Source organism: Sceloporus undulatus, chromosome 1 (genome assembly GCF_019175285.1).
Source record: "Sceloporus undulatus isolate JIND9_A2432 ecotype Alabama chromosome 1, SceUnd_v1.1, whole genome shotgun sequence".
Lineage (NCBI taxonomy): Eukaryota > Metazoa > Chordata > Lepidosauria > Squamata > Phrynosomatidae > Sceloporus > Sceloporus undulatus.
In genome coordinates this window covers 277,299,381-277,312,105 of record NC_056522.1, presented here as the reverse complement: position 1 = coordinate 277,312,105, position 12,725 = coordinate 277,299,381, and the positions used below count along the sequence as shown (strand labels likewise).

The window sequence follows — 12,725 nt, the reverse complement described above, 5'->3', positions numbered from 1 at the left end:
AATGGCAAACGTCCTGTGAACAAATCTTGTCAAGAAAAAAGTATGATAGGTTTGCCTTAGGGCAACAACAACAACAACAACAACAACAACAATAATAATAATATCCTGTTCCTCCAAACTATCGAAGCAGCTTACATTAAAATAAACCAATTAAATATAGTACATGTAGCCACCATGCAAAAGGAGTTCAAACAGTTTTTGAAGTACTCATTTCTGAACTTTTGAGACCAGACAGGAACCAAATGAATATGCTGAGAAATGAAGGACTGGGACATGAGATACAACCTAACAATGGATCTTGCCATTTTCATTTGCAGGAGAAAAGTGTATCTTGTACATACCACACTGCAGTGAAACTCTTCTGCTCCTTGCATTTTATTGCAGTTCATCAGTCTATACTATTTTTTAAAGGAAATAACTTTGATAAGATAAATTTCACACAACTTTAAGTCTTTAAAAAGAAGAGCAACACTTTATGTTTATTGTATAGTATAAAAGTCAAAGTACACTACATGATTCAAGTTATGGCAAATCTGAAACAAGTTTTAAACTATAATATACAGGCAAATGACACAATAAAATGCTTATGTCTGAGAAGATATTTAAAATGCTCAAGACAGAGAAGATAATATATTAAAATGCATGTCATATGTTGGTATTTGTATCATTTGCTAACTTGTTCATAAATCAAAAGTCAAATTTACACTTTCTCCTGGTTTAATCTTTACCAGATGTGTTTGTTTGATTGTGTCTTCTTGTAAACACGCACTGACTCTGTAGGTGCCAGGAAAAACTTCAACATAGATATCCTGCATGTAAAATTTATAGGTCAAGATTTTTCAAAGAAAAGGTTAATACTCACTAGTAGAAGCTGTTTTAACTATTAGGAAAACAATTTCTTTTAGTTTTATAAATAATAGCAGAGATACATTTGAACAAAAAAATCCAGTTTTTAAAATCATAACCATACACTTACAACAGGAGGGCATTACTGTCAATAAAGCATTGCATTTATATGCATGTGTGTTAGTTTGGGAGTGAGGGTAGAACATTGTCAGAGTTCAGATGAATAATCTCCATAGTAAGGACATTTGTGGATTCCTCCATTTAAAATACACTTTATTTTTTCCAGTTTCACTCTACCAGTTCCTTATGTAAGTGAGCAATTGTTTTAGACTGTGTGTGTATTTCACCAAGCTTTATGGCCCCTATCCCATACAGGATAGGACTTATCCTTCTTCTCCCTGCAACCCACAACTGCTTTAGAATGCCCTCCACTTGTCTGAAGCGATTCAGAAGAAAGGGAATCTGTCTGCCAGGGCTGTCTGCTCTGCTAGTGACCAATCCACAAGAAAAAGAGCCACAGAAGCTTTCAAAGATCAAGTCAATTTATACTTGCTTTCGGGTCAGAGGTCTTGGCTGGAACTAATGCAACTGATTCTGTATCAGGACACCCAGGTTCTTCCACTATTGGATCACGTTTACTTTCCTATGGAGAAAATATATGTTTTATGGAATTTCAAGGCTAGAGGCAAGCAGGTTCATACTCTTGGCCACCAGAGAGAAAAAGAAAGTATCCAAATCAATGACAGACATTAAGAATTGCATCAAAATGTTGTCTGCAATGAAATACTGAGGACATACTACAAATAAGCATAGCTTCAAAGCCAAATGCTCCAGAAGCACAGTGTCTATAACTAATGTGACTATCTTGGTGAAAAAAAAATTCAATCAGATCTTGATCATGAATGTACTCCATCAAGGGTACAATGATAACTATTGATTATGATACTTTGTGCTGTATCCTGAAAAACTGCACACATGTCAAGGCATGTTCTTAACCCATGTACTGAACAACAAGATTAATTGATTAGGAGGAGTAGCTAATATCCCAGAGGACAGGATCAAAATTCAAAATGACCTCAATTAACTGTACAGCTGGGCCAAAGCTAACAAAATGAATTTCAACATGGAGAAATGTAAGGTACTGCACTTAGGGCAGAGAAATGAAATGCACAGATATAGGATGGGGGAACACCTGGCTTAATGAGACTATGTGTGAAAGGGATCTAGGAGTCCTAGTAGACCACAAGTTGAACATGAGTCAGCAGTGCAATGCGGCAGCAAAAAAGGTCACTACGATTTTAGGCTGCATCAATCGAAGCATAATGTCTCAATCAAGGGAAGTAATAGTGTCATTGTATTCTGCTTTGGTCAGGTCTCACCTGGAATACTGTGCCCAGTTCTGGGCACCACAATTAAAAAAAGATGTTGACAAGTTGGAGCATGTCCAGAGGAGGGCCACCAAAATGGTGAAGAATCTGGAAACCATGCCTTTTGAGGAAAGACTTAGGGAGCTGGGTATGTTTAGCCTGGAGAATAGACAGTTAAGGGGTGATGTGATAGCCCTGTTTAAGTATTTGAAGGAGTGTCACACTGAGGATGGAGCAAGCCTGTTTTCTGCTGCTCCAGAAACTACAACACAGACCAATGCATGGAAGCTACAGGAAAAAAAGATTCCGCCTCAATATTAGGAGGAACTTTATGACAGTAAGGGCTGCTCGACAGTGGAACACACTCCCTCGGAGTACGGTGGAGTCTCCTTCTTCGGAGGTCTTTAAACAGAGGCTGGATGGCCATATGTCAGGGATGCTTTGATTGTGATTTCCTGTACGGCAGGAGGCAGGACTGGATGGCCCTTGTGGTCTCTTCCAACTGTATGATTTATTTTCTGTTTAAATGCCATATTCAAATCAAAGTTGCAAGTTTCACTATCAAATCCCCTAGAAGATCCTAGCGGATTTATTTCCTAGTCATCTTTCTAACCGAAAATAGCTGGTGGTTCTTTGTCAGAGGGTGATACATCTGGTCCAGGTTTTAATCCAAATTTGAAATGAGCTATCCAAGATGCTGAACCTCTTCCATAAAATATGTTCAGTACCTTGGACAGCTCTAGTGGTCTGGAACAGATTCCTCAGACATCTCCAGTGAAGCCACTGTATGTAATTGTTTGAAGTAAACAGGTTTGGATCAGACTGTCTGTAGGTAGTGACAGGCAGTTATCCCTAACAGACTTTACAGGTACAGTTACCCCTAACGTATCCACTGCATGCATCCTGAGTTTAGATAATGATTATATCATGTGAAAATTAAACTGACATCTGAAGCACAGCTTAGATTCAGTGAATACTGACTGGTAGCAGCTACAATCTCTTTTGTCTATTTAGACCCCAAGAGAACAGTTTGTCTCTCTAGTAACTTCTAAAATAAATCTTCAGAATGTGTGGCTTTCTAGATGTTGTTGGACTGCCATTCTCATTGGCTGTTAGGCAACATACTCAACAGAGAAGGGTGATGGGAGTTAGAGATTGTTTTATAAGACTCAGACATATATCAAGATATCAATACTAATAACACAACATTTGTAAGGACCATACATCAGGACAAAACACAATTGGCATGCAATTCTGAGGAGAGGTGGAAAAGAAAACAACTTAAAACACAAGTTCTTTCAGATATGTTTCTCTTAATGGAAGACAAGGTGCTGAACACTTACCTCATTTTCAAATGTTTTTAGCAACTTTTCAGTTGCTTGCCTGCTGTGATATCTGAAAATGTGTGCAATTTCACACTCCTTAAACTGAAATGGAGGCACACAGCAATAGTAATTCTGGAGGAGAAATGAAAACGAGAAGGCAAGATTGTAAAGAACCCTCAGTTCCATTTAAAACTATGGCTTCGTGAGTTAGGAATGGAGTCTGTTCTACAAAGATGTGACCAACTTTTTCTTATAGGGATGGGAAATTTTGTCAGTCTTGCTTTCTCTTACATTAAAGGTCCCAGGTTATCAGTCTCATTACTGTACTTTGAAGGAACTTGCAAATTGTAGGTAGTTCTTCAAAACAAACTGAAATGAAATTCTTCTTGTCTGTTCTGGACAAATTCAATTGCTGTAGCTATTTCCAAAATAGAGATGGACACTTCTGACACTCCCAACAGATAGATTCTCACCCATTCTTACTCTTTTTTCAAAACAAACCCAAACTGAACTACCTGGATAAGCCTTTGCTGCCCTCTGCTGTCTCTGGAGAAACAAAGGTGAATGGACTGTGACAGAAAAGTATTTGTCTATTACTGTCTACAGGTTAATTTGATTCTTGTCTTGCATTCTCTTGCATGCTGTTAGATTCTTTGATTCTCATGATTGCTATTGGTTTAGAGAAGGTCTAAAGAAAGCATGGCTCATAGAACCCCCCAAGAAACAATGAGTGAAAAGATCCCCCAAAGGTCAAGAACTTTGGGTGTGGCAAAGACTTCTGGAAACTTGCCTCAGACACCCCAACCTTTTCAAAATGCTCTGCAAACCCAGAGGTCGCAACCAGAAGTGAAATTTAATTATGATTTTTGGACTGCCATGGTTGCCCACACATGCTCTATGGCTTGAAAGTATTGGAGCAATGGAACACATGGAATAAGTGGTAATAGGCACACAGATCAGCAGCCCTAAATAAATACAAAGCAAAACACATAAACAAATAATTCCCTTGGCTTTAGGCTTGAACACATATCAGGAACAGCTGGCAAAGTTTCTGGAAAAAAGGGTAGAGGTTTTTCCCCCCAATTCCCAGCAAGGTTCCTCCCTCCTCCGCTTTTCTGGCTCACATGAAATGTCAGAATAAACATTCAAATATTTATGTTTGTGCAATATAACAATTAGGACTTACAAAGCAGCCAACAGACACACAAATATGAAAACCCAGCTTTTCTTGAAATGTTGAGGCACAAATTCTGACCATTTTAACAAAGATTTCCCCCCAAATTCAGTTACAACTAATAACTGTAGTTGTATAGTAATAATGGTCACTGGGCTGGATCCAGAGAACACTGCTCATGGGGGACTCCTGACAGAGAAAGAGGAGCAGGCAGTGTTTACCAGATCTTCTTTCCCCCTGTATCTCTGGAGCATTTGCTGTGAAGATCTGGGGGCCTGTCTAAAACAGGATGGGAAGGTGGCAGAGGAAGTACTGGCAAAACGTACTTTCTTCAACAGAAGCCACCAATGACTCATTCTCTTCTGAATCTTGATTCATTCAGCTTTTATACAGATCAGTCCATAGCTACTACTACTACTACTACATCAAGATCCATTTTACCTCACATTCTGCAGAGATATGACCCATGTGTTCAGCGACTGAAGCAAAAGTTGCAGCAAAATATGCATCTTCATCATCCCCTTCCTGTTTTCATGAAAGAAAATGTTCTGTAACTATGGAAAACACAGGCACTGTACAGACAAAAGGACAGTATGATATCTCATAGGAGCAAGGCATGTTATACACAATTATCTCATATTAGCTCATCAAGGAAATGAAATAGTAAGAGCTCTTGAAGAGTTTTCTTCCATATAGCCTGATGGTTTAATAGCATGTTCAACCTTAAGAAGATGTACTGCTCCCTAAATTAATACTCTTTATTTTTTTAAAAAAACTACAAAACAAGCCACAACAATCAATTACAGTCTCATCTTCTCAGAGCATCTCATACAGTCAATGAAATTTCGTAATGCCCACAAAACTCCATACAATAATAAGCCAAATGGATCTCAAAAAGCACTGCAGTACTTTAGAGTCCCAACATTATTATCCCATTATCCTTTCCTGTCTTGATAAAATATAAGCTCACAAACATTAAATAGCTCTTGGCTGACTAGGCCAAATCTACCAATAAGCTTACCATGCTGTACAGAGAATGGCATTCAAGATGACCTCCCCTACCCCTCTCCTCCTACCCAATAAAAACAACTACACTAAGTAAGATTGCTTCTTACTACCTGTTTGTGCATATTGATGCCCTTGGATCCAAGAACAAAGACAGCACACATCATCAGGATGCATTCAGTCTTCAGTGAAGAAAATTAACTATGTAACCTCACTGTTTCCATTATGATTTACAATCCATCTTTAGACACTTTTAGCCTGAAGCCACATCCAACAACATTGAGTGAGGAGCTGCCACCAATGGTAGTGGGATTGTGTGCTCCTGCGAGACAAGAGACTATGCTAAAGGCAGCTGTGCTGCTGGTGGGGTCTCCCATATCAGACTAAATGTGCCAAACTACTGGGCATCAGCAGTATTGGGGGAATGAGACAATAGTGGTACCATAGCTAACAGTACTGTACAGAAGGAGGCATAGTAAACCCCTTTTGAATGTATTTTGCCAGAAAAAACTGCATGAGGAGACAACCCAAAATGAAACAAATGCCATAAGATGAGACTCCCAAGACAAATGGCACTTACTGAGCTCTGGGGTACAGCAAAGGACAATTACAAATAGTGCTGTGGCTAATGACACAGATAGATTCTAGCTGAAAGGATTTCAGCTGTTGACATGCTCAGAGGTGAACAGAAAGTCCAAAGCTGCACCACACATATTATAGGAGCATGAAATAGGAGAATCATGAATCAGGGGAAGCTAAATATAGTAAAACAAGAAATAGAACACATAAACATTACAATACCTGTGGTGAGTGAGCTAGGAGTTTATCAGACGCAAGTTTTTGGCGATTTTTCCTGCCTATCGTGCAATGTTAGCGTCACCAACATTGCGCAATAACGTGATAGCGCGATGTTCTTCCAGACGCCATTCATTTCTATGGGAGCCCGTTGCGCAACGCTCCCGTAGTTTAAGCATCATTCCTCCCTTTTGGGGCATTGTGGGCAAAAATGGAAGCCAGGCCATGGTCTCCCGTTATCTTGCGAATGGTGTGTGCGAAATGGTTTGGTGTGGTAGGCAGCAGCGCGACGCAACGCTAAAGTTACTATTGCAAAGTTCCCATGATGCTGGGCTGCTTTTTGACCCTGACCCCATTCCCTTCCGGTGACCTTCCTTTTCCAAGACAACCCCCGGGGGGTGGGGGTGGGGGTGGCTCTGTCTTGCATGAACACCTAGGAGGCTTCCAATGTAAGGAACCCCCAGGGGTCATCCATTCCAGCCCCATTCCTCTGTCCTGCATGGACACCTAGGAGGCTGCAAATGATAGGGTCCCTCCTGCTTACACTTTGCCATTGCCTTCCACTGAGGCTGAGACAGAGTGACCTGTCAGTTCCAACTGACCCATGGAATCAGTTGAGAATAAAATGGAAATGCAGCACAGGCATTCTGACTGTAGCACCCGCATATAACACAAACAACAATAATAACAACAACAATAATAATAATGGCGCTTAAGTTCCAGGAGCAAGAAGAAAGCAAGCACCCCAAAAATCATGTGCATAAATTCCCCACATCCCCAGCTTCTCTCCACAGCCCTATTTCCTTGGGCAATCCTCCTCCTCCTCTTCCTTCCTTCCAACCCTCACCCCCCTCTGAGCTGCCCTGGGTCCTTCATCCTCCTCCTCCTGCTCCATTATAGGATGCCCTCCATGGCTCCCTTCTTCCCACGGCTCCTTCCTCCTCCTCCTCCTCCATCACCTCCTCCACTCCCCCCCCTCAAAAGCCACCCTGATTTCCCCTTTTGGCTTATGTCACTCTTTGCATCCAGATTTCCCTTTTTCCTTTGGCTCTTTCCTTCTCCCCCTCCCCTCCGCTAAATAGGACCCTAAAGATGGGGGGGAACCCCTCACTCCCCCGGAAGCACAAAGGTCATGATGCCACCAAAGCCTCCAAAGGGCATGTGCAAGGATTTTGATGCGAAATACTTGACAGAAACGGAAGGCGCTGGTGTAGTAGACAGTTACGCTATGCATGGTTTCGCATCACGCAAATCTCAACTTTCACGCAACTGTAGTGCTAACATAACGTTATGGGGGAATGATGGAAAAGCAAGCAATGTGGTAAGACATTGCACGAAACAGTCATTTTGCAACGTTCTTTACATTTCCTTAGCGCAATTGCAGGGTCCAAAACTTGAGTCTGATAAACTCCCTAGAGTGAACAGGAATGGGACATTTTGAGTCAGATAATTACATAGTGTTTTACTCAGGAAATGAAAATCTAAGAAGAAATGGGGTGGGAAACATAGTGAGGAGAGATACAGCAAAAACAGTCAAAGAATAGAATACAAACTCTGATTGAATAATATCAATAAGTTTTCAGGGAAAACTCATCCATATAAACATCATCCCTGGCTCAGATGCGTGGCTCTAGGTAGCTGCAAATATCACAGATAGTTGCAAAGCTGGCAGGTACACAGAAAAACACCATGCCATTGCTTGCTATGAGGATTTTTCTTCTTTCTCTGGTTATTCTTTGCAATATAAATGAACTTGACCCCCAATCACTGCCTCTCAATTTTTCTTGTTAAATACCTTACCCGGAAGGTCCTTCTTTGGAATCGACTGGGAAGTGGCCAGTTCAATTTTCGTGTTTTTGCCCGTTCCAGAACTTCCTGTGCAAGTGTTGCTGTGCGTTGCAAGCGATAGCTCACATTTAAGGGCTCCATTCTCTGCAACCTGATTTTTTAAAAAACAAACAAAAACAAAAACAAAACAATCAGTACATTTCCTCAGACCATCACATATAACACCACCAGGAAAGAGAAGAAGGAAAATGAAAAGGACAAAGAAGTAATGGAATGATACTGCCTCTTTCGAATGAGTTTTATTAATTTTCAAAGAGCCCTCCTCATTTGCTTTGTATAACTGTGCTCACACAAATTGCATCTGGACACTTTCCAAGTCACTTATTTCCAGGAACAGACAAGGCTTATGTCAGTCCTAAAGCCATCTCCTCCCCTCCCCAAATATCTACAAGTTATTTGCTTTAAGAAAGAGATCTATGGGGTTTTGCTTGTAGCCAGGAGTTCATGTGAGATGGGCAAATTGCATAGTACACAGGCACTTGTACCTTAGCTCTCACAGGGGCTGTATAGCAAAATGCAATCGGAGAGTGTGCCAGCCCAGCCAAGAGTACCCCAAGTCAAGCAGCTGTTCTTCCGTGTCCACTGAGCTGCCCTTTCCTTCTGGTTCAAAGTGTATAGACAATGGTGACAAGAAAAAGAAGGAACACAATTTGTCTATCAGCTAGTTCTCCTGTGGCAAACAAACAGGTAAGAGTAGAACGGAGGAACAGAGTTTCTGATGTTACTGGTTGACATCCCAAGTAAATGCATTAGGCATCAGGATAACAGATGCAAACTCCATTATTCCAATAGTGAAGATGGTTGTCATATGCTTAAAATGTGAAAGTGCTTGTGCAGAGTATTTCATTTTTCATTTTATATATTAAAAAAAAATCAAGTGTGGAAAATAGATTTTTTTCTGTTCAGCCCTAAAGCATTCAGGAATGTAGAAACACACAATAACAAAGGGAAGGAAAATGTTATTGCTATACTTCACACTTGCAGCAATAATACAGCATGACAATCTATGGCCATCATATCAAGATCTAAATTAACAAGCAGCACAACTGATTCCATCTTCACCCATGAATTTTAATCAGTAACACTGGGATAACCTGGTCTCTCTTCCAGAATTTTGTGTAAATCCAGTGCTATACTATTCGTGTACATGTTATAAGGTTGCTGGAGGAAGAAGTAATACAAAATAAGATCACATAAATAATGGGACATCACACCAATTGAAAGTGGCAACTGTTTAAAGCATTCAAAGATATAGCTGTGTTAGTCTGTAGAATCAGTATGTAGAGAGACTTTGTAGCACTGGAACAAAGAAGTTGGCAGCATGAGCTTTCATAGACTTAAGTCACTTTGAGTCCCTATGTTGGGAGAAAGGTGGGATATAAGAAAACAAAATAATATTAATTAAATAATTAAGTATACTTCCTCAGACCAAATGCATCTGAGAAAGTAGACTTAAGTCTAGGAAAGCTCACGCTGCCAACTTTTTTCTTTCCGTGAGTCTCAAAGGCGCTACAATATCTCTCTGCATATTCACTAAAGACTAGTTTGCATGTGTGCAGACTTCCTGTTTGTTTCCCCACACCTGCTCTCTAACCTGCAGCCATTTTACCTCTTTCCTCTCTCCTCCATTGTATTTGTGTATGCACATGTAATTTGCAAGTGAGGCAATTTTTATTTATTTTCACAAAGACGACTGGGTTTATATCTTTCTTTGATAGACCCCGAGTCTGCAGGTCGGGGGGGGGGGTATGGGACTGGTGGTTGTTCAGCGTCCGTCTTGGCAATTTGATTATTCTGCTTGAGAAATCATCTACTGTACTCGCTCTCACATTTTCCAGTACAAAGAGGCCTGTGAGTTTGGACAACCTGACCGTGTGTCACTGGTACAAGATCACCCTTAAAAGCAAATAGTAAGTTTCCAAAGAGAGAGAAGATACACCCCAGTGCGCTCTATAGCCGTATGCTTGACTTCCCTAGAGATTTTCTCTGGTTCAGCTGGAAACTGGATTTCATTCCGAATGGACAGAAACTTGGAAACAGCACAGCCAAGCCGCCCCACTTGTTTATAGTAAAAGACACAGCGACCACTTCTCAAATGATTAGTAAAGTCCTTGTAAAGAGTCAGTGGGACGGAATGCTTTGAGTGTTGGACTACAACTTTGGAGACCAGGGTTTGAATCCCAGCTTAGCCAGAGAAAACCACTGGGGCCTTGGGCGAGTCACTCTCTCTCAGCCTCAGGGAAAGGCAATAGCAAACGTCCTCTGAACAAATCTTGACAAGAAAACCCTGTTAAGAGCACACAACACACACACACACACACAAACCTCAGTTAACAAGGCCTCTGACATAGAAGCTCCTTTTTGCAAAGCCTTCAAGACATTATTCCCTTCTTTCTGGAGACCCTGAGGCAAACTTACTACCATGGGGTTTCTTGCCAAGATTTGTTCAGAGGAGGCTTCCCAGGAGGCCTGTCCTCTATTTCCACCTTCTGTCCAGGAGGAATTCCAAAAGGTCCTCCATTGCGAGCAGGGCAAAACAGAATGAATTTACATATTTGAGTGTCTTTTATGTGGCAAATGTCCTCTTTCCCCCCGAATGCCCTCCATTTTTGCGGTGCCTGGTCCTCCCTTTGCAGTTAGGACATACGCCTGGTCACCCTGCCTAAGTGGGAAACCATTCGAAGGCACACAACAACAACCAGAAAGTCCTTGTAAAGTTTCCTCGCCAGTTCTGCTGTGCCTACTCCAGAGAAGCTCGTCTGCCCCCTGCTGGCCGCCTGAGGAACTCACCGTACCAGGACGTGGGCGATTTCGGAAGGGAAGGAAAGGAAGGCTGCCTTGACCCAGGGCGCCTTATGAGCCGATCTTCTTCATGGGAAGCGCCAACGGCCGAGAGAGAAGCGGTGACGTCACTGCGAGTGTGTGAGCGTTCGCTCCTTGGAACGGCCATTTGTTACGTCACAATGGGGGGCGTTCACGGTCAGCCGCCTTCCTCTTTGAAGCTCAGCTGATCAAGGCAGCAGTTCCATTCTGTCCCTTGGACTTTGTTTTTTTTAGCAATCATTCAAAGAAGGGGGGGAGAACAGAGGTCCAAAACACACTGCAGAAATAATCCAATTTGAGACCGCTTTAACTGCCCTGGCTCAGTGCTAGGGAATTGTAATTTGTTGGGACACTATGTCTCTCTGGCAGAGGAGGCTAAATGTCTCACAAAACGACATTCCCCAGAATTCCTTAGCACTGAGCCAGGGCAGTTAAAGCGGTCTCAGACTGGATTATTCCTGCAGTGTCTTTTGGACCTCTTTTTCACCAGGGTGTATCTGCACCAGTGGCCCCCAAACTGTGCCCTGTAAGAGTTTTTTCAGCCATGTTGACCAATAGTCTGGGATTCTGGGAGCTAAAACTCCCTTCAAGAGCAGTTTGGGCACCACTGATCTACACTGTAGAAAGAATGCCATTTGACACTGGCTGTATCCACACTGCAGGAACAATCCACTTTTGACACCACTTTAATTGCCACGGGTCCATGCTGTGGAATTCTGGGAGCTGTAGTTACTGCAAGCTATTCAGCCTCCTCTGTCAGAGAGCTCTGGTGCCACAACAAACTACAGATCCCAGGATTTCCCTGCATTGAGCCATGTCAGTTGAAGTGGTGTCAATGTGGATTATTTGTGCAGTGTGGATGGAGCCATTAACTGCCATCTGAGGCACCAGCACTCTTTGGCCAGGAAGGCTAAAGTCCTTGCAAAACTGGAGACCTCATGATTCCACAGGATGGAACTACAGCACTTAAAGTAGGATTATTTCTTCAGTGCAGACACAGAGAAATAAATCCCATTTGAGTCAAGGAAGCTTGTAATTGGGGAATGGGGGGGGGCTTCCACTTAAAGGATACAATGCTATGCAGATTTAATCAGGTGTCAAACCGGCTGATCTTGGCAGGACTTGCTTCTGAGTAAATATATGTCAGCCCATGTGTACGTCTGCTCAGGATCGCAGCCATGAATTTGTTTCATTACCAAACTGCACAGAAAATGTAATGGTTAATCTTTTCTCTTTTCTCTGAGTGTGTTGTAGAGGTGCTGCTTCCTTTAATTACAGTCAGTAGGCCACCCAGTGCATGTTTAATTGCAGGGAATTTCTACTCTGATCAGTGGCTTTCCCCTCTAATGTGTAGAATGCAAAGGCATAGCCGTGTTAATCTAGAAAATCAACATGCAAAGGGATCTTGTAGCACTTTTGAGACTAACAGAAAGAAAGAAGCTGATAGCATGAGCTTTTGTAGACTTGAGCCTACTTCCTCAGATGCAAACATGAAGTAAGAAAAGAAAAAAAGAAAGCTCATGCTACCAGCTTCTTTCTTTC

At 41.8% G+C, this 12,725-nt stretch overlaps 1 protein-coding gene across 3 annotated transcripts; it reads right to left on the bottom strand.

The window, feature by feature from the left end:
- Positions 1–444: 444 nt before the first annotated feature.
- AKIP1 (A-kinase interacting protein 1) lies at positions 445–11,352 on the bottom strand. 3 transcript variants are annotated; one of them, XM_042439638.1, is made up of 6 exons: positions 11,156–11,352; positions 8,313–8,451; positions 5,154–5,237; positions 3,557–3,670; positions 1,400–1,489; positions 445–809 (listed from the first exon to the last, which is right to left on the bottom strand). In XM_042439638.1, the coding sequence occupies exons 1-6, from the start codon at positions 11,308–11,310 to the stop codon at positions 681–683; spliced, it is 711 nt and encodes a 236-aa protein (XP_042295572.1). In that variant the 5' UTR covers positions 11,311–11,352; the 3' UTR covers positions 445–680. The 3 variants fall into 3 exon arrangements, with proteins under 3 accessions (XP_042295572.1, XP_042295736.1, XP_042295660.1); XM_042439802.1 differs by having other exon boundaries at positions 11,151–11,275; XM_042439726.1 differs by lacking the exon at positions 11,156–11,352 and adding an exon at positions 10,912–11,009.
- Positions 11,353–12,725: the final 1,373 nt, after the last annotated feature.